This window comes from Gadus morhua, chromosome 1, assembly GCF_902167405.1.
Source record: "Gadus morhua chromosome 1, gadMor3.0, whole genome shotgun sequence".
Classification (NCBI taxonomy): domain Eukaryota; kingdom Metazoa; phylum Chordata; class Actinopteri; order Gadiformes; family Gadidae; genus Gadus; species Gadus morhua.
In genome coordinates this window covers 16,829,687-16,851,079 of record NC_044048.1, presented here as the reverse complement: position 1 = coordinate 16,851,079, position 21,393 = coordinate 16,829,687, and the positions used below count along the sequence as shown (strand labels likewise).

General features: G+C 46.4%; 1 protein-coding gene across 1 annotated transcript in view; it reads left to right on the top strand.

Annotated features, from left to right (window-relative positions):
• Window positions 1–1,430: 1,430 nt before the first annotated feature.
• Window positions 1,431–21,393, top strand: part of LOC115540328 (serine/threonine-protein kinase WNK2) — a 33,995-nt gene continuing 14,032 nt past the window's right edge. Inside the window, 13 exon segments of the mRNA XM_030351542.1 lie at window positions 1,431–2,129; window positions 2,523–3,344; window positions 12,554–12,726; window positions 13,010–13,103; window positions 13,105–13,231; window positions 13,650–13,807; window positions 14,756–14,844; window positions 15,299–15,518; window positions 17,537–17,816; window positions 17,930–18,045; window positions 18,400–19,293; window positions 19,924–20,886; window positions 21,003–21,041. Coding sequence (XP_030207402.1) covers window positions 2,691–3,344; window positions 12,554–12,726; window positions 13,010–13,103; window positions 13,105–13,231; window positions 13,650–13,807; window positions 14,756–14,844; window positions 15,299–15,518; window positions 17,537–17,816; window positions 17,930–18,045; window positions 18,400–19,293; window positions 19,924–20,886; window positions 21,003–21,041 — 3,807 coding nt within the window. The 5' untranslated portion in view covers window positions 1,431–2,129; window positions 2,523–2,690.

Here is a 21,393-nt window from a genome sequence, read left to right as displayed (position 1 = left end):
AACATATAGTCTGCTGATTTTTATTGTGAACTTTTAGGATTATCAAGAGCCATATATCTTAAGCAACTGATTGAAACCCCTTCAGAAAGAATGGCAATTTGTCTTAAAAGTTACAGGAATCATTGATGTTACATGCTGTTCTACTTGAAAGTTGTACAAAGATAAAATACCCATAGTATAACCCATTCCACGCATGCCTGTCCTCCTGAGTATGTCTGAAAATAGTGCTTCACTATTTGTACGATATAGCAACTTTGCCTCTCTAATCAATTAGCTGAAGGTTTCTTAATACAGCTCAATCCCTTATAGAAATGTAATTTTCTTCAAATTTTATGCTAATTTAAATCAGGCCTGAATCTATTTCAGATTAATAGTTTCATGGAAACATTTATTTAAAAATAAAATGTTCGGTTCTTACCCACCTTATCCTCTCTCTGTACTTTATACAGTGAGATGTTTAAACATCATTGTTAAATAAGACAAAAATAAATTAAGAATGAATAGGAGATTGATACACATAATCTACAGAGAGGATTCACAGATTTTTTCCAATGACTAACCCAATAATTCGATTGTCTCCTTTAGAGAGAGAGAGAGAGAGAGAGAGAGAGAGAGAGAGAGAGAGAGAGAGAGAGAGAGAGAGAGAGAGAGAGAGAGAGAGAGAGAGAGATTTTAAAATAACACCATTTGCTTGTTTTATTGAGCATAATGACATTTTGCATGTAACGGCTCAGCTGATTACCACAGGGAACTATTGCCTGTCAGTTATCTACTCAATCCCCCCCCCCCCCCCCCCCCCACACACACACAGTATATTCTTATTTTTTCTTTCACCACAAAATATAATAGAGCTCAGCTCTTATCCTGTTAAATTATAAGATCGATATATCTTCTATAACAACACTGCATTTTGTGACTTTAGGTGTGTGTGTGTGTGTGTGTGTGTGTGTGTGTGTGTGTGTGTGTGTGTGTGTGTGTGTGTGTGTGTGTGCGTGCGTGCGTGCGTGCGTGCGTGTGTGTGTGTGTGTGTGTGTGTGTGTGTGTGCGTGTGTGTGTCTTAGTGTGTGTCTTGGAAACTGAGGCAGCATTAAATATTCATGAGATCACTTAAGTGCCAAACAGAATGCCACCAGACTATATCCCAAGAAGGCATCGTTTCAAATGGCAGATACATTTCAATATGTCTACCGTTTAATTTAATTATGTTTAAATTGCATTTCGTCTCTATAAATGATATTATTCCAAACTATGAGGTTTTGTTTGGAATATAAACATATTCTGCTGATAACTATTAGGTTTCAGAAGACAGGGGGAAGTATTTTCGCAAAATTGGCTCGGCTCCGGTGTTAATCCAAGCTGTAAAAACGGATGACAGGGAATGCAGATGGGCGTAACGCACTAAAACGAAGGCGCGTCATGTGCCATTTTGCCCTCTCTGACTTCTCCGTCGCCTAAACGATAGCTACTCTATGGCCTGCACCCCTTCATTGTTTTTTTTGCGTAATATCATTTATTCACCATCATTGTTTCTCGTCGAGAGCTGAGGTTTCACATCCCTACAGCCACGCTGGAATCATCATCACAGCTGCCTTCTGATTGGACGGTCCTCCGGCAGTTACCAGGGGCGTGGAACAAAGTGAATCTGAATGGGAAACACCACATTACTTCTCTTAACGGGCACATTGACATTGGTGTGGCGAACGTATAAAACGACCACGGCTGTGAATTTGATGCAAAGACTTTGCGGTGAGATAACAGTTACGTCTGTGAAAATAGGCGGAGACGTGCGGCTGCAGATAGCCCGCTAACAGACACAGCCACCACTGAGAGAGATACCGGAGGGGCTCGGCGTCGTCTAACAGACAGCTATCCCTCTGGAGATATGGATGTAAGGTTTTCTATCCGAAATTCGTAGACGTTATTGACACGGGGCTTGTTTTTAAACCGAGGACGAATTGAGCCTGAATTTGTATGTCATGCTTAGTCGTTAGCCTGTCAGTATGAGGACATGCAGATAGCGCGTTTAGGAGTCCACCTTTTGTCGTGGACTACCCGCTAACGTCGGCTCGTGGCGTGCTGCTGGCGTTAGTTTGCTCCACTTTGCCCCCGTTCTCCCCTCGTATGACCTGGTAAGTGGCATTCATCACGTTATCACTCAATTATATGATTTGTAACACGCCAGTGGAAATGTTTCCAATTGAACGAATAGGACGACTGACGTGACTCGACCGCAGATATTGACAGGTTGAGTCGTTTTCCGTCTGAATGTGGTCTTCCGCCGTTTTAACAGAGGCTACATACATAGCTGCTGTTCTACTAATAGTGCGGGAATTTGATTGATTGCTCATTCTCAACCGTTACTTAAACTGTAACCTATTTCTGACAATCACCGTGAACCCTGGTCATGGGGCCCATAGCGGTCCACCCCACATGTCTAATAATGAATTAATTAGGCCGGTATATTGAATAGTGATGTGCAGTATTTGTTATTCGTTTTTTTCATGTACTGCATTCTTTTGCAGCTCTTCAGTTTGGCTGAACGCGCCGTCTATGACATCCGTCGCTGCGAAACGGGCCTTTGCTGAAAAACTGCGTCACCGAGTGGGCGCTGCAGGTATTCAGCCCCGAATTGTGGTGGGAATTATACCAATGGCAAATTCCGCCCGGATACGTTACTGATAGTTTTTAAAATGGATCCCGGGGAAGATTCAAACACGGAACCCCCGCAAGGACTCAATTATCCATCCAACTCTCGGTGCGAGCTCAACATAAATATGAATGAGGGCATCAGCGACGGGAACGTCAATAACATGGACTCGTCCAAACTAGTGAGAGGGGGCAGTGACCCTAGTGCATACCCTTCCTCCAATTATCAGAGGATCGTGCATCAGAGATTCATCCGGAGAAGTCTATGGTTCTCTGACTCGGATGAGCAGGCATTTGAAGCACCTGAATGTGACAATAAGAGCAAACTTCTAAACATAAACCTGCGCACCATAGTAGATCGAACAAGGTTGCCTAGGGCTGAAGTTCAGGAAAGTTCTAGCACTGAGAGTCAATGTGGACAAAAAGACAACAGTGCAACTGAGAGTGTTGGTGCTGATGAGGACAAGGAGAAGTGCCCAGATGCCCTGAACGTCGTCACGTGCAGCGATGGGTTGAAAGTGGCGGTCAAGGCGTCCAGCGAGGAAAACGAGGAAGAGGCTGAGATGAAGGCGGTTTCCACCTCACCTGGGGGAAGATTCCTCAAATTTGACATTGAGCTGGGCAGAGGATCCTTCAAGACGGTCTACAAAGGCCTGGACACAGAGACCTGGGTGGAAGTTGCCTGGTGTGAGCTACAGGTACGATTTTATGTTTTTAAACTCTTCAAAAGCCATACTTTAGTTCTGTTGGTGTGAGAAATACAGAATTGTTTTCCCAGTGAGAAAAATGATGGGACATCTCATTGTCTCTCTCTCGCCCTCTTTAGGGCATCTAGAGAGGGTTAAAAAAGGGCCACATCGTGACAGAATAGCATCCATCTCTTAACAGGGAGCGGTCAATAGCAGAACTTCTCGCATGAATGTTGCAAATAGGTTCTGCAAAATCGTGAACACTTTATGTAGTCTAGATTATCGCCAAGGGACTCAGGTAGGAACATGTGCCTGTGTCGATGTGAAACTCAGGATTTCTGCTGGGAAGAACAAGCAGAGTCTCTCTTGTCTTTTGTTACAGACGCATGAAAAGCGCCAGCTTATACTGTGCAGTGCCAGTGGTATTGACTCATTATTTCCGTCCTTCTGAGACTGTAGCAGGGATTATCTCTATCTCTCCCGCTCTCCCCTCTGTTTCCCAGGAGGCTTAAGGGCACTACCGTGAGCATTACTTGCCCTCCAATTCCTCCCTCCTTGTAGACAGAATGGGTTCCATCCTTTATGGACACAATAGATCAGGCTGAGTTACAACAATTCCCTTCCTACTAAAAATACCATCTATGCTAATGTTGCACGTCTGAAGGACTAGAGGCCGTATGCTTATGTCCCAGCCTAGCAGCGTGCGTCTGCTGGCTGTGAGGAGCTCCGGTGTTTTCCCCGCCTGCCTCCATCTGTGACAGGAGCTAAGCAGACAGGAAGCAGCTGATGTGAAGGGACTACTGGGGCCACTTTGGCAGCCCCATTGACCTTAACGATTAGTTGGCCTGTGGAGTTGGAAAAACATGTTTAGGCCGTAGTCCACGTGAATAAGTGTAAAGAGTCATGTCATGGGTTGAAGTGTGTGTGTGTGTGTGTGTGTGTGTGTGTGTGTGTGTGTGTGTGTGTGTGTGTGTGTGTGTGTGTGTGTGTGTGTGTGTGTGTGTGTGTGTGTGTGTGTGTGTGTGTGTGTGTGTGTGTGGTCACAAGATGAGAGTGAGCCTTTTGCAGTCAGGAGTTACAGGTGTGGCTCAGGCTGGAGGGGGGGGGGGACTATGCAATAACTGAATGATACGGGGATGACCTCAATCACTCCAATGACGTTGCTAGGAAGTATTGTATATCTCCTGTCAGTTGACTTGCTGTGACTCACAATTCGTGTGTGTGAGAAATTGTTAATTCTGTATCATTTGTTCTCCCTCAAACAGGTCACGTGATGGCCGCCTGCAAATGTTTTGACCCGACTCTCTTGTTTATCCCCATCTCCTGCTGTCTTGTGTGCCCATCAAAGCCTGGTTTCCATCTCTTCTCAGTCTGTCACGCAGATGGCCCTTGCTCAGATAATGTTGACCTAAGAGACGGACGTGTCCGTAGTTGCTTTCCTGTTATCTGTTCTCAAGAGTACTGCTTTATTGGTTCCTCTTACCATTGTTCAGTGGGCTTGTGGATCTAAATTAGAAACTTCCTACAGTTTAGTTCCAATTGTTTACATATTCTATCTGTGTGTTCGCTCAGTAATGGTAGCAGGTGGTTCACTCATTAAGACAACTTTGGACATGCTGGTGGGTCAGTTGTTCCAGCATTTTTGAGGTAGTGGTTTAATCTCTATAATCGGCACATAGGATAGGGCTAAACATGCCCAAACATCCAGATGATTTTTAGTGGAACATGGACTTAGGACAGAGGAAGATAGCCTGCCACCTGACTTTAAACTTTAATTAACAAATGATGTTCTACTAATATATTTGTTCACGCCCTTATTATATATCAAAAATGGGTTTAAAATCATTAAATTCAGTTTTTAGATTTGTCATTAAAACCTAATGGACTTGCAATGGCTAATGGCATAATAACATTCTTAAAGTTAGAAGCTTAGGCTAGCAGTGGTTATTGTAATATTTGTGTATCGCTGTACCTGATAAAGAAAATGTATTTTCCATCAAAATCCCATATATTTCAGCTCTACCATACAGTGTTACTTCGGTCACATGCATATGATGTAAGAAGCTTAAAAGTCTTGGCGTGTGTGTGTGTGTGTGTGTGTGTGTGTGTGTGTGTGTGTGTGTGTGTGTGTGTGTGTGTGTGTGTGTGTGTGTGTGTGTGTGTGTGTGTGTGTGTGTGTGTGTGTGTGTGTGTGTGTGTGTGTGTGTGTCCATTCTCATTCAGTGTTTGGAAAGCGATGGAGATGCAGGCTCTGAGCTGAACTCCAGGTCCTCTTGGTGTGAACAATGACCTTGATGGATTTGAGTTCACAAACGTTAGGGTAGGAACTGGTGTGAGTTATTCAGTCATTGATCGTTGACTGAAACCAAAGACAACCAGTAAAAATATTTCAACACGAGTCATCTGACCATGGTATGATTTACGTTATGGTGGTTGCGCTTTATCCTTCATTATTAGAGGCCTGTGCTGAGTAAATGTTGCATCTTTTTATTGCCTACATTTTCTTATGTATTCTGCAAACCAATCTGTGTAAACCTTTTTGATTTGTCCACCCTGTACTCCACCTGCTGCCAAACCCTAGTTTGTTAAGGGCACGAAATTGCCCCAATGCGGCAATGCCTCATGTGTTCATTAAGACTATTTATCCCATTAGGAATTTAGGACGTTCGTTTGTTTGAACTTTGACAGCCCCTTTATCCTGTGGGGGCCTCCTACTTAGACCTTGTGGTATGAAGACAAAGGTTATATTTAATGCAGGAGCTAGGTGATCTCCACATGACTCCTCAATCTAATGTAATGGAAAGTGATTAAAAACATTGCATAGCGAAGATATGGACGGGTTTGAACTGTGAACAATTATATGGACACTGTTGACTTGATTAACAAAAACATTCAATATTGGTAAAGTCATCAGAGCTTAATGGACCGCTGATGACCTAACCAATATTTTATTTTTGGTTGTTGATGCTGCTGCTGCTTTGGCCCTGTGCCCCTACACGGCAGCGGCCGATAAACCAGCGGAGAGCCTGGCCAACCTGGCCAGTTCAGCTGGGGACATCTGTGCCCCGCACGCTTGGCTGCTCCGGAAGCCTCTGTCCTAGACCTAGCTGAGCTTGAATCAGGGGAACGTGCCCTCTGACTCTCCCAGGGTTCAAAGTGTTGTGCTCGGCCGATGTACACACTGGCTTCATTAGGTTTTAGTGTTTTACACGGCATTGCAAACAGTAAAAAGTACTGATTGTTATTGAATTATCCAAGCCGATGCCATGGGTATCATAGCACCACAGTTATTTAACCATACTCTCAAATTTTTTATAGTGGGTATCGTCAGATCAGGCATGGATGTTTATTTCTCGGCCAGGAAATAGGAGTGGTTACAAGGTCTTTGCCAGCTGTCACGTCGTCTAGTAGTAAAGCAGACATCCAGAGTAAGATTATAACAAAACACCTTTTCTACTGACTCAGAGATGAGGCGGCACATGCATTTGAAAAGCATGCTCAAGTCCTCCTCATGCCAATTCTGGGTAGCTTGTACTCGGTAGCTTTCTGATGCTAATGCTTAGTTTGGTGTCTTCTTTTCTAGACAGCCAGATTTGACTGTCAAATCAATAATGACAATTAGCAGGGTGTGCCATCCCTATCAATCATGTGATATTCAAACAAAACTTTATCGGAAGAATCCCATAGGGAAGGAGCAAAGACCATTCACTTTTGTTGATCATGATGGACAATTAGTTGTCTAAGGCAGCCTATTGGGCATTAAGACTCGGGCAGCTCTCTGAAATTTTTAAAAGAACCATGGCAATTTGAACCTCAGAGGCCCAACTTCTTCTTTAGCCCTCCCCTCATACTGGTCAGTAGAGATCAAGCCCATGCATTGGAGAGAACACTGTGTAAATCAAATGTATCATAGAAATATGAATACATTAAACAAATCTGTCCAAACTAATTGTCTAAGCATTTTTGGTGCAAGCTGCTCCTTTCTCTCGTTTTCTATGTCGTGCAGTTCGCCCTCGCCCATGTCTCTTGCTTTCTTGACTCTCTCGCTCTTGCTCTTTTTCCCTGCCTTAGACACACAGGTTTTTAATCATTTAGAACATGACCCAGCAGTAGTCTGGGTCATTACATAAGCAGTATTACACTGCTTGAAGGAAGAAAGCCTTTAATCACACATTTTCTTCGCTTTATCCTCGTTGGTTGAAGGCGTTGTTTGTTTGCCAGCCTTAACCATGTTCATTAGTGACATGAGTGGGCTTTATCTCGGCACTGGGGCCCGACAAGTCTATGTCCCGTCCATCCTTGAGCACTTACTCCTGTATTCGACCCTGCAGCAACACGTGTGTGATTTACCATGAGGTAAATATGGTTAAATTTAGTGCAGCGAGTGCATTGGTCAGCTTTGTCTTGGATATGTGTCTGGGTGGGGCTCTCCATTACTCTGCACTTATCTCAGACCCCTTTCTCCCCTCCCCTTTTTTTTTTTTTTGTTTTTCATGCACCCAGTACAGCCATACTTGTCATGCTGCACTAATGCATGTTGACTCTTATTTAGCTGTTGTTCTCCTCAATAAGGCAGATGTCTGAGGTTTGCACATCCCGCTTTCTCACACTCCCTACTGTTACTATTTCCCTGCAGCCACCAATGCGCTTGGTTTAGGCGGCTCACTTGGTCCTCTCCCGAACAGCAAGGTAACAGCCTGGCTGGGCAGCTGCCTGCCAAGTCTACCCACGGTTCATGAGGGATGGAACACAATGCGGCTAGCGGCTGTGTGCTTGATTATAACTCTGCATTATCCTGGCTAAGTGGAACTGCAGCATTCTACACTTCAAAGGGATTGGTTGGCTGTGGTTTCTATCTTGAAATTGGAGATGAGCAAAGTGGGTGGTGTCATCCTTTTATAAGTGGAACCACTTTTTTTTAATGCCGGTGTGGCCACCTGTCATGTGTCAGCCATTCATGTACAACACCAGTGTATGATTTAAGATTTGGCTACATTTGCATCTCTGCTTTTTAAAAGGGTCTTGAGAAGCTAGATCTAAATCTATTGTGTTCCTTGCACTTAATTACTGGCAGAGAATTGGGCACCCGTAGTAGACATCTTACTTTCCCCTTGTGAATGTATCCATTAATCCTTGGTAGATGCTCCATTGGTTGCAGTCTGTTGGCGTACTTAATGAAGAATGCATAAAAGATCTGCATGACAACACAAATGCAAGATTCCATTCAGGTGAAGGATTTGACCGTGGAAATTACCACAGCAGGATGTGATGCAACATTTGTCTGTAATGCAGGGGTGAAATCTTGACTCACATTTATTTCGATTTTTGGGACATCGCGCTGACTCATGTAGGTTGAAGTAAGATTCAAAGATTGCAAGTACTTTTTAAGGTCTTAAGCTCTGCTCCTTGACCGTAGCGTCTGTATCTGAACAATTTGACACGTTTTTATCTTGACCCTGCTAATTACTATATATTCTGCATAATTCTACTGGCTATACTGTTGAGTTGATTAATCAAACCAACTTGGAATGGAAATCATTTAAGATGACGTGGGAACACTTCAGTTGTGTTCATCTCTTTTAATATTTTTTTGTGCAGGCTGATATGCTTGTGGTTCCACACAGTGAATAAATCCTGAAGTCACACATCCCCAGCGTTTATGGCTCCCTCAGTAAATTGCCCCTTCTGGAGTGAACTATCCATCTTTGTGTGTTTGAGATTGCCCCACACGGTCAGCGGCCCACTATCAGCAATATGTCACTTTGATGGATGCGCCAAACGGATGACCCGCCCCAATCTTCTCTCCCCCAGAGCCATACCCTCATCATAGGGCTGCGTGATTCTATTAGTGGGCAACTCAAGTGTAAACAATCATGCCCTACTGTAGGTCACTGAACCGCTGGTTGTTAGCCCTAACCAAGTTTGTGGGACTCGGCTAGCTTTTTGATCTAGCTTGAGCATGTAATTGGGTCATGGTAAAAAAAAAGAAATGAAGGTAAACTAAATCCTGAAGCAACCCATGTTGATGGTGAAGGGACTCAGGGATATGAATGGCTGTTTTCAACTAGCTGAATTGGCCAGTCAATAACAGTGCTCATTGTGTTTTTTTTTAGCCATGCTAGGACAGATTGGTTGGTGCCTCTGAAAAGCCTATTTCCCATGACGGGTTGCTTATTGTCATGGGGACAATACACTTAAAGTGTTCCTCTCCAACACTTCATCTATGAATGTATGCCTCTCTTGTATATGAAGTTGCTAGGGCTGTAATGTTGGGCCTCTTCATCTGGATTTAAGGAGGCCCACGTTGCATAGGCTTCATCTAACACAGCCTTTTCAACTGTGTTGACCAACAACAATTAGTAGCGATGTGTAATGTAGTAGCAATGTTTCTTTAAGAAGTAAGCTACTTAAGTTTACAACATCCAAACAAAGGTTTTACTTTATATTTATTTAGTTAATTGTTGACCAATAGCAGCTTGCAATCGGCCTGTGATGTAATTTAAAGTGTGTTTGGTGTTGGTGAGAAGTTTATTCTGAATGCCGTGATGGATTGTTCCATCTGTAATGTTTTTTCTTATCACATTGAAGCATAATCTCCATTAATGCAAATTAATTTACTTCAAACATGTAAATTATGTAAATCGTTTCTAGTAGACAGTTAAGAAAACGCAGGTTTGAGTTCTAGAAAGGAGGGGGGGAGATGTAAGCCCCATGGCCCCCTCCAACTTTGCACACCGTTGTGTTGTACTACACGTGTCCGAGAAGCTTATCTCTCGGACGCAAGCATCAATAATGACCGATGCCCAGACGGAGCCCCAAACATCAAAATGCACCATGGCGTTGGCATGCCCCCTTTGCGTTGATGTCCTGACAAGGATGGGACCAGAGTTTGGATCAGAGCAGAACAGTCACATACTGCTAAGAAATGACTGGCGGAGACCAGTAAAATCAGATTTGAAAGCCTTTTCTTTTCTGCATTTTAGCAATCATGAAAAAATGATATAGATTATCATATAATTTTAACGAAAAATAAAAACATGCTTTGCGTTTTACGTGTGTCTGAGTCAAGGACGAAATAATTGTTGTGGGTATACGTCTTGGTCCCAAGGTCCAGTTTATCTCTAGTCTCTGGGGGAGCCTAGCACAGCTGTGCTAATAGAGTCACAGAAGCGGGTGGCAATAGTTATGGGAGCAGAGCTATATTGATTACTTCCTGCCAGTGTCGCCATCTATTTTCTTGTCGGCAGCTGCGCAGCATGGTGGCTTTCTGTGTGTTTAACCTCGCCTCAGAGTCTCTATGGCGTACTGGGGCCAGCTGGGAGCTTTCTCTAGCCACAAGCACACAGTTGATAAGATTTGTGAAATATGCACACACACGTTTTAAAGTTATTTGTGTGTGTGTGTGTCATCCTGGGGGTTGGGCATGTGTCCCAGAATCCTTTGTGTCTGTACGTGTATCTTTCCATGCTGTGCACAACACTTCTGTGTGTGTGTGTGTGCAAAGGTGTGGTGGAGGTGGGGTTTTTGAAATTGAGAATACACCACAGTTCATGGGGGAACACTGAGATCATGCACAGGGGGCTTTGGGGGGGGGGGGCGGGGGGGGCGTGTACCCTTAATCAAATGGGATGCTCCAATACATCAGGGAAGCTCCCGCCCACTCACTATTCTGTTGTTGTCTTTACCAGTCCTTCATGTAAAAAAAAAATATATATATATTAATATGCAAAACATAGTGCATTTGAGGCGATGCCAGCCTAAATTCCAGGCCCCTGCCTTGCTAGCTCAGCTTGGCTCTGTAAAGCGGGATCTCTGCAGAACTGAATAATTCATAACGCTTAGAGTGCAGTGAATCTCCCCCATCCCCCACGCACTTGCACACAAAACTCAATATGCCACACACATGCATGCACATGCAGCGCGATGCCACCCACAAGCATGCAAATGCGGCATGGCGCTGCACATCCCTGCAAAGATCAGGCAATGCATGTCGTTTGGTGTCATTTGTAGTTTAGGTTTATACTATGAATTTGTTTTAGACCTCTTACAAAACACATGTATGCACATTTTTCTAGATGAATAAAGTTGAGTGTGTGGAATGCATGAGAGGAAAAGAGAGAATCAGTTGGAGAGGAAGAGAGCTGGAGCAAGGGGAGGGGCTGATTCAGACTCCTCTCGGGGCGTTCAGGATGATTGCAGATATGGTGGTGGTGGAAGGAGGTAAGGGTGGGGGGGACTGAGTTAAGTAGAGGGGAAGGGAGTGGACAAGAAAGGGGCCAGCGAGAGAGCTGTTGAAGGATGGAGGGCCAGATCAATAATCTGTAACCTTGCGCTGTAGCTGTAGGTGGGTGTTGACCACGTTGACTGTGGGAGCCGTTGCTCCAATGGGAGATTGGTGTAGTGGTCATCCCTGCACACATCCGGCCCAGTCTGGTGCTTTAGGGGCTATGGCGGCATCCTGTGCTCATGGATTGACTGCACCAATAAACTATTATGGCTTGTTTTTTGGCTTTTTTTGCATTCCATTTGGCTTTTTGACCATGTTTTCTATCAATGCTTTCCATTGATGTTTTGCATTATTTTGTGTTTGGTAAATAAAAGCAGTGGGAGGCATAAGAAGCATTGCTTTGCTCTTGCAGCAACAATTGTTTTTTAAAGGGGGTGCTGGCCCTCTTTGTTCAGCTTCTGCATGTGTATTCATCTACTTTTTACCATAAGAGGTGGTGCGCAAAAGGTCTTGATGACAATTAAGTACACCCGAAGTCAAAGGTTGGGCACCGCTGGTCTAGATCTGTGCTTCTCAAACCATGGGTCGGGCCCAGAACCAGGGTGCTGCACATTGGCTAATGGGAAACACTCCAAATAATGAATTGTATTTGATTGACTGTTCAAACTGGCGGGTCGCTTTTTTTCAAGATGTAAGAACTCCCACTTAATTTTGCCATAAAGGTTTATTTTGAAAATCGAGTTGTATATTTTCCGGGTTATTTATGTTGTCTAAGTGGGACCCTTGGGCTGAGGGTCAAGCGTTACTGAGCCCTATAGCGGTTCTAGATAGTGTTCTAGGTAGACACTCACTTTCCTTATCAGGCTCTTAGGTGAACTCTTCCATCTGGCCATTCCCTAGGAAAACATCTGTACCAACGCTCTTCACACCTAATCAATGAAGTCCTCAATAATGAGTGTCTTCACTCTCTCCACCCCTGGCCTCCGTCTAGGACCGTAAGCTGACCAAAGCGGAGCGACAGCGCTTCAAAGAGGAGGCGGAGATGCTGAAAGGCCTCCAGCATCCCAACATCGTCCGCTTTTACGACTTCTGGGAGTCGCCCCAGAAGGGGAAGAAGTGCATCGTCCTGGTAACGGAGCTCATGACCTCAGGGACACTTAAAACGTGAGTGTTGGTTGAAAAGCAATCACTGTCCGAACGTATGCACGAGCACTTGAATACATTTGGAATGGCATGTCTTCAAATGTGCATGGGGTCTTCCGGCCAAGCTTATGTTATGGAATATTTAATAATATAATACTACTTTTAAGTCAATAGTTGTATTGATTTAATAAAGCGTTGAGTCCTCTGTGTAATAAGGAAAGCCTAAGTGCTTAATCAATGGCCGAGGTCCATTATACTCCATTCTTCAGTTAACAAGGCAACGTTTGTCTCTTCCTCCCCTCAGCTACCTGAAGCGTTTCAAGGTGATGAAGCCCAAGGTGCTGAGGAGCTGGTGCAGACAGATCCTGAAGGGCCTCCACTTCCTGCACACCCGGACCCCCCCCCATCATCCACAGGGACCTCAAGTGTGACAACATCTTCATCACTGGTCCCACGGGCTCGGTGAAGATTGGTGACCTTGGACTTGCTACTCTCAAGAGGGCCTCCTTCGCCAAGAGTGTCATCGGTAAGCAACCGGACCACCACCACTGGGGCTTGGAGTCTTTCGCTTTATGATTTGATTTAAAATGTAGTCTTGATTCCCAATTTAAAATAGATTCTCGATAGAGTACATAGTTCTCATTGCAGGGTCTACTCCCGATTACTGAGCACGCAGAAAGGCGGTTTGGCAAATGATGGCTTGAAGCAGTATAGTTTATTTAAGATCATGTTGGCTTAGATTGGAAAAAACGGTCAAATTATTGCAATAATGTGAATGCAAATAAAGGAACAATTGTAACAAACTGGGTTTAAAATAATAATAATTTGGAAATTGGCTATCATGGAAGATGAGAATCGTGATCTATCCTGAATCGCCATTCATGCAGCACCAGGTGAGCCCTAGGCCACGCTCCCGTTGGTCACTGGTGTGCTGCTCTCTGCAGGCACGCCGGAGTTCATGGCGCCGGAGATGTACGAGGAGCACTACGACGAGGCGGTGGACGTGTATGCCTTTGGGATGTGCATGCTGGAGATGGCCACCTCCGAATACCCGTACTCGGAGTGTCAGAACGCCGCCCAGATCTACCGCAAAGTCACCAGTGTGAGTGACGCGTTTCGACAAATGTCACTTCCTGATGACTTTCAGAGTGATTTCATATTGGGAGCGGGGAGTGGCACGTAAATTCTTTCAACAGTCAGTAAGAACCTTTAACACAATAACAAAGAATTTCTAATATGTTAAAATTGCACAGTTTGTCAATCACCATGAGTAAATATTTCTGTATCGTGAGTCAATGCTTCCGTCCACTGTTTATAATAGGTCGCACAGAGGTGAGGTGAGGGCCTATTTTAGTTATGTTTCATGCTGATGTCACGTAGGCTGTCGTGATCAGGGCTATGGAAGCTTGTGAGCCATATGGCCTCACGCAGTAACGCCCAGCTGTTCCTCGTTCTCTAGATTAAGCCTTTGGGGTGTTTCCCATTTATTTTCCTTGACTATACAGCCCAGTCACGCATGCAGCCGCAGCCACGTTATTAGATTGGGGGCAATTCCCATATCGGTAAAAGGTATTGATCTACCCACCCACACTTGGCTTGGATCCAGTCAGATGTGTGACCATCATCTAGCCTACGTCTAAGCAGAGATGCCCTTCCACCAATGTAAATGGCAGGCCAGCACCCTTCAAGTATCTTTCTCTTGATGCTGTGCTCTGCGTTATTGCTGTATGCATATCGGAATACCCTGCCGGGACCACTAGAGACTATTAATAGAGATCGATCAAAGAGAAACTCGGTTGGTACTTTGAATCCTCTCGTGACAATCATACACCGATGTCGACTGCTTTCCATTCCCTATCCAATATCGAATGAGTCTGGTATGATGGGAATTAATGAGCCCTCAAGATATGCAAACATGTATAAGGCCGAAAAGGTTTAGTTGAAGGTTTCCTGATTTCCGGTAGTCCCTCTCCACTATTTCTTCACCCATGCACTACTTTAGTACAGCATTGTCTCGTCCTCATGGTTGACTTGGTTTCCCTCTCTCCAGGGTGTGAAACCAGCAAGCTACAATAAGGTCATGGACCCTGAAATCAAGGAGATTATTGGGGAGTGCATTTGCCAAAAGAAGGAGGAGCGGTGAGTTCCCAGCCCCCAATGCTCCATCAAGATGCCCTCCGACAGCTCTATTTGCACCGTGGCGCAGCTTCTCTGCATTAGTTCTCTCCTGACAATTTGTGCCTTTACCTGCAATACGGAGTTTGTACAAAGAGAAATAACCGTGACGAACTCTTGATGTCCCACTGAGAGTGGTTGAGAGTTTATGATGTGCGTCTTTGTCCTAGCAGAATAGATGATAATCAGAGGGGTGTATTTCAGCCGTTTGGGAACATCAAGAACTTCAGTGCTTCGACGACTCCAAGCACTATATCCCTTAATGATATAATTACAGTGTCTGAGAGAAGACAAGTTTTTAATGTATAAATAAGTCGTTCTTTCAACAAAGGCAAGCCAAGGCAAAGTCTGTCTGCAAACACTTTGGGAAACTGTCCCACTGGGTGCAGTCCTGTGACCGATCCGTCTTCTCCCTCAGGTACTCCATCAAGGACCTGCTGAACCACGCTTTCTTTGCGGAGGACACGGGTGTGAGGGTGGAGCTAGCGGAGGAGGACGATAGGGAAAAGGCCTCCATTGCTCTTAAGCTGTGGGTGGAGGACCCTAAGAAGCTCAAAGGAAAGTACAAGGAGACCGGCGCGATAGAGTTCTCCTTCGACCTGGAGAAGGACGTTCCAGAAGTGGTGGCGCAAGAGATGGTGAGTTAATTCATGCTTTTATCCAAACTGACCTACAGTTCGTTGTTTAGATGCATGCCATTAAGGAGCAAGGTTGGGCATCAGGATCTCAAGGATGACTACAGGATATTCTGCGCACCTCAGATGTAGCCCATCCTTACCAATACACTATCCTGCCCCTAAACAATGAAAGGGTGATGGTTTTTTGTATTGGTTTACATACAAATGGAAATGGTCATCCGGGGGATCTATGTATTAATTCAAATAAAAGCTCTTACTTAAAAAAAACAATGGGGCTGGCTGCAACAAAGCTTTGATTGAGGTTGTATACCTGATACCTGCTGGAGCTCTTTGTGTGGTTTTAGGGCCAGCCGTGCCCTTATCTCCTCATTGGGGAATGCATAGTCCTTCTGATAACAAACTCTTCACTTTGTGGAATCTAGTTCTTGCCGTTTTCTCCCCTCTCGTCTGTCTTTGTTTTTGTTTTGTGTCTTTCGAACTCCTTCTTAGATAAGACGTTCTGTGGTTCTGAGATAACAGTTGTTGGGCGCATTTAGTGCTAGGACTGCTCATGCTCCCGTTTTTTTTTTAATACATTTTGTTTGTATTTACCACAATTTGATGTTGCAATATTATTTTCATGTTGATATTTGGAGTAAGTTAGGGTTGAATTACGTGCTAAAGGTCTAGCTTGGCATAATAGAGTATTGAGTGGTTGAAGTGTACGGATCCATCACCGAAATAATTGTACGTAAATAATGTTTACATTTAGGGCAATTGACTGCCTTGGCGTAATGGGTGATGATAAGAGAACACTGGTTTACATCTAGCTCTAGATGCATGGTTTGTGCCTTGGCATTGTCAATAGAACTTGAGGTTTGTTGGTGCACTTAACTCTGTTGGGAACGTTAGGATTAATGTGAAAGTCATGTATAATGACCCACAACACTCGTAATGGTAGCTAGAAAAGGGGGATAAGCATAAACGGTGGAGGATTCTATCCCCAAAACCTGCATATTGTTAGATTTATTGGAGTGTTAAATTCAGGCAAAGAATGATTCCAGGACAGGGAGCCCTCTTGTTGTGTTTGAATGCTCCTCTTTTCGTATCGGCAGGTGGAGCCTAATGGGCGTGGCTAAAATACAGATTAGTCATAGACATGTCTGTTGCGTCCGGGCACGTTGGCGTGGACGAACCGTTATCAGATGTCAACGTCATATGTCCGCGTACCACCCGAACCTTGTGTTTGGGAGTGGAGCAGCAAAGACGAGGAGGGAAGGGTGTTTGTCCTTGTCTTTTGTTCTAAATGGTTGCGAGTTGAGGTCAATGTCGTGTATGACACCACCCAGTAATACTTTACGTTTCTGTATGAGAGGCCAAATAATCCTAACGCTAGTGCTAAAACGTAACTATTTTTATATTTTCAGGCTTTATGCCCAGCCTTTATACAACCTAGACTTTGCCAGTACTGATTTAATTTTGGGAGGAGGGAAGTCATGTTGGCCAGCAGCACAACTGGACTGCCTGGTCAGTATGCCCCTGTGTCACAGCAGCCCCGGACACCACTGTGGTTACTTAGTACTCAGGCCACTCTTGATTCCTACACTCTCACAAAGCAGACTCGGGATTAATATCTTAAGTTCTTAAGGCAGACAAGCTCAAATCTGTAAAGGTTTCAAATAATTTTAGTGTGCTAGCCACTGTAGAAATAAAACTGATGCAGTTCTGAGCTATTCAATTTGTCAAGCCCATTGTGCTGCATTGAGGATAGGGCCGTTATCATGAGTCAGGTTTGGCTTGGCTTTGTTTTGTTGTGAACATTGTTTAAACTCCCTGAACCCAGCTCCTGACCGAGGTCCTCTGCCTCTCTGATTCCCTTAAAATAGCTTTCTATTTCCTCCTGATGTCAACCCCTCCCCGCTCACTCCACCCAGCCACCCCCCACCACTCTTTCTCCAGCATGCACGCAAATTCTCCTATTCTGATGGCTTTCCAGGGTAAAAATGATCCTGACGCCGCGCCTTTCCCCCTTCCGTCAGGTGGAGTCCGGCTTCTTCCAGGACAACGACGTGAAGACGGTGGGCAAGTCGATCCGGGACCGCGTGGCGCTGATCAAGTGGAGGCGCGGGCGGACGGTGTCCGTCGCCGTCCCCGCAGACCAGGGCGACGCGGCCTCCGCGGCCCAGACCGCCCCGGCGGCGGGCCTCTCGTCCGGGGCCACGAACGCAGGGCCGCCCCCTCTGCAGGAACCGGAGGAGGCTGAGGCAGACCAACACAGCCGGCTGGGTAACCTACCAGCCAGCGCCACCTCTGTGGCGTGTAAGAGACTCTATTGTCTAGAAGGGACCCAGACCCTGGCCCCTTCACCAAGTCATGTGCTAGTGTGTGCCGTGTGAGTTGAATGCCTTACCAGTACGCGTGTGTCCCTGCAGCAGACTGCACCTTCGACAGCGGCCTGGGCTCGGCGGTGTACTCTGACTCCCACAGCAGCCAGCAGAGTGTCCTCTACCAGTCCCTGCAGGAGCCCGTCACCATGGTTACACAGCAGGTCAGTGTGTAGGAGCATAATTCACCCCCATATGGCCCGTGATCAATTATGTTTATTAACATATGGACACGCTCCCGACAGACCTAGGCTGACACATCCCCTGGGCACACGTGTACCTGAACACATTATAATTAGGATGATTAAATTAGAATGTACTCCTAAGACATGATCAAATCAATTAACGATAAACATTGACCACTATGTGTTTTACATTATGTCTGGCAGCCATAGAGACATGCTCAGTTGGTGTCATTACATTTGTCATTATTTTTCATCTGCATTCCATGTTATTGTTTGGTGAGTGTGTGTGTGTGGTGAGTAACGTGTTTTGCCCTTGGGTTGCTATTGGATCAGTGCCAGAGCATTGGTTCACACCGGTCCTCTGAGCGGCCACGCTCTTGTGAGCGAGGGCAAGTCTGGCAAGGGCCTCTGGATCCAGAGTTCACCAGGTCCGTGGCACGTCGAGGAAGTGCCTCCGTCATTGACACTCTTAGGGCCAACCAGATCGCCCAGCTGCACGCCCTGCTCGATGCCCAGAACAAGAGATCAATAAGTCCGACCTTCTCAGTGTCTGGGAGCCATAGCGAGCTCAGCTCCAATGACTCCGAAGCCGAGGACGGCTTCCCCGGCCATCCAACTCCTTCGCAGCCGACGTGGCTCCCCCCTGGCCTCCAGCGCTCAGAGTCCCGTCGCCACAGCGACACTTCCACGGTGCACCTCGGTGGCGGGACGGATGTGTCCGCCGTCGCTTCCGGCCGTAGACACTCGGACCTCAGCAGCCTGCTCAGTGTACACTCCCAACATCAGCTCCAGCAGCAAATGGGAGGCCGCATGTGCCCCGTCTGCCTCCATTTGTTGATGCTCAGGTCTCAAGAGGCAGGCCGGCCCAGCCCGTCTTACGGCGTGCCAGCGCACCACTGTCTGTGCGCCCTGCAGCGGCCGCAGCACCAGAACCCCTGTGGGACGCCGGCCCCTTTGGGCACGGGGGGGCCCAAAGAGCACAGCGATTGCTCAGACTTCTCTGTTCTTCAGCAGTCCTTGCTCAACATCATCAGCCGCAAGTCCGCCCCCAGTCATGTCACGGCCTGCCACGTCAGACCCCTGCTGCACCCATCGGCGGCCAGCAGGCCCGTCCAAAGCTACGGAGACGGCAGCCTCAAGATCCACTCCTCCAGCGGCACGCGTCCACAGGACCGCAGAGCCAGCTACTGTTGTGGAGAGTCTCAGTTCAGCTGGGCGGTAGGAGTGGTAGGTCATGCAGAGGGACTCCCCCTCCTCCCCCCCCCAGTCGCTGCTCAGGCCTGATGCCTGTATAGCTGATTCCTGGTGGCTTGTAGGCGGCAAAGCAAAATATCGCATGGACATGCTACCTGCGTAGATCGCCACGGCTTAACATCCTCTTCTAAAAGATCAATGATCCCAAGATCCTTCTGTTGGGGGGGAAAGATCTTGCTGAGATTCTGACTAACCTAACCAATCCCTCTCCTTCAAGCCAGCCTTTATTGTAGTTTGTAGTCTTTGCTTCACTGACCCAATCCACTGCTGTCTATGTCTATATAAATGGCCCCGCTTGTATTGCATCATCGCTCCTCTACCAATGAGCAGAAGATCTCTGGTTAAATGATGCGCTGGGCATTTAAACCCTCTCCCCTTTCCTTACCGCTTCGCGCTGGTCCACATCTGCCGCACTTCTGCCGCTTTCTGTTGAGACGGATGTTGTGCGACCTCATTTTGAGTCTTCATCCTCATTATATCCACTTCCTGTACTATTCATGTCCTTTCTTGTGGATTCCAAATAATTTTTGCCATGTTCTGAAATAGCTTACTTCCAATGGGTCTATTGTTTCCTGATGTTTTTTTATTCCTTTGTCCGTTTAGCTCAATCCAACGGGAGTCCACAACCAACCCCCTCCCCAGGTCCTTCCACCCTCGGGTCTGGCTGGACACGCCCATCTGCAGTACCTCCAGCTGGGGCAGAGCTACCCCGCTGCCAACGTCCAGCATGCGGCTAACTTCTCGGCTCAGAATTCGGCATCGCCGGTTCCTCAACAAGTTGCCCAGAGTTACCCAGCAGCGCCTCAACATCAGCAATGTCAATCAGCCCAGGGCTACTCTGATCCGACTCAGCAACAAAACGCAGCGATGTTCTCCATGCATGTTCAGCAGTCCCTGTCGGGCGCCGGAGAATCGACTAGCACACCTCCACAGCCGCTATCAAACGGTTACCCAGCTAGCTCTCTGGCTGCCCCTGCCCAGTGTCTCCCCAGCCTGTCACCAGGCATCGCACCGCAGAGCTGCACCACACCGGCCCTTTACAACCAACAGCTCCCACTTCAACCACAGCAGCAGCAGCACTTGCAGCACATACAGCAAGCCAGCGTCCAGCAAACGCAGCAGGGGCATGTTCCATCTCAAGGTCCACATGGCCAACAAAGCATGCATGCCCTTCAACAACAACAACAGCAACAACAACAACAGCACATCAGTAATCAGCAGCCTAGCCTTCAGTCTCAACAGGCTTCATTTCAACCGCAAGCTGCAGCAGCACTGCATCCGCCGTCGGCTGTTCAGCACCAGAGCCTTCACCCCTCCCAACAGGTTCCAACCCCGGCCTCTCAGCTCTACTCCACGGCAACCTCCCCCATGCCACAAGCCCCCGCGGGTTACCCAGCCGCAGGCAAGCCCGACTCCGGCCCTCAGACCCACTATGCGCCGGCGTACTTCATGGCACCGGGACAGACCTTCCTGCCTGGCCCTCAAAAGGCCACTGTTCAGCAAGGAACACCCCAGAACCTACCGGCCTCTGCCCAGCATACCCAGGCGGCAGTCAGCCCACAACAGGTAAGTGTTTCGATTGCTATAACTACTACACTGTGGCTCCCGCTCCTTTTTCTTTTCTTTTTTTCGCATTTCTTTTGTTGTTTTCTCTGACCGGTCTTTTTTATATTCCTCATCAGTTCGTCCCTTATCTCAAAATGGCTGCTTTCCTGAATCAGGTAGAACTCCCTTCCTTTAATCTTTTCACAAAGCACTGTTGGAGGGGTTAAAAACCCTTCTTATTCGTGTTCAATTGTCTGAATGGTTAAAGTTTGTATTTATACTAAATGAGAAGCAGCTGTGTTTGAGAGTGGTGGACAACTGACACACCATACGGGAACTAGAGTTTCCTCCTACACGCTTCCAGCCGAGCTCTGAAACTGAAATGGTACTGAAAACATTTGCAGTGGTTTCAATTTGATTTATTAGCGTGTCAGTCCTTTCAGGCCTGCTTTGTCTGCCTAGCTCTATGCTACAGAGTTGCTAGTAGATCAACAGCAGACACTGGCTGGATGCCTGTTCAGGGACGGA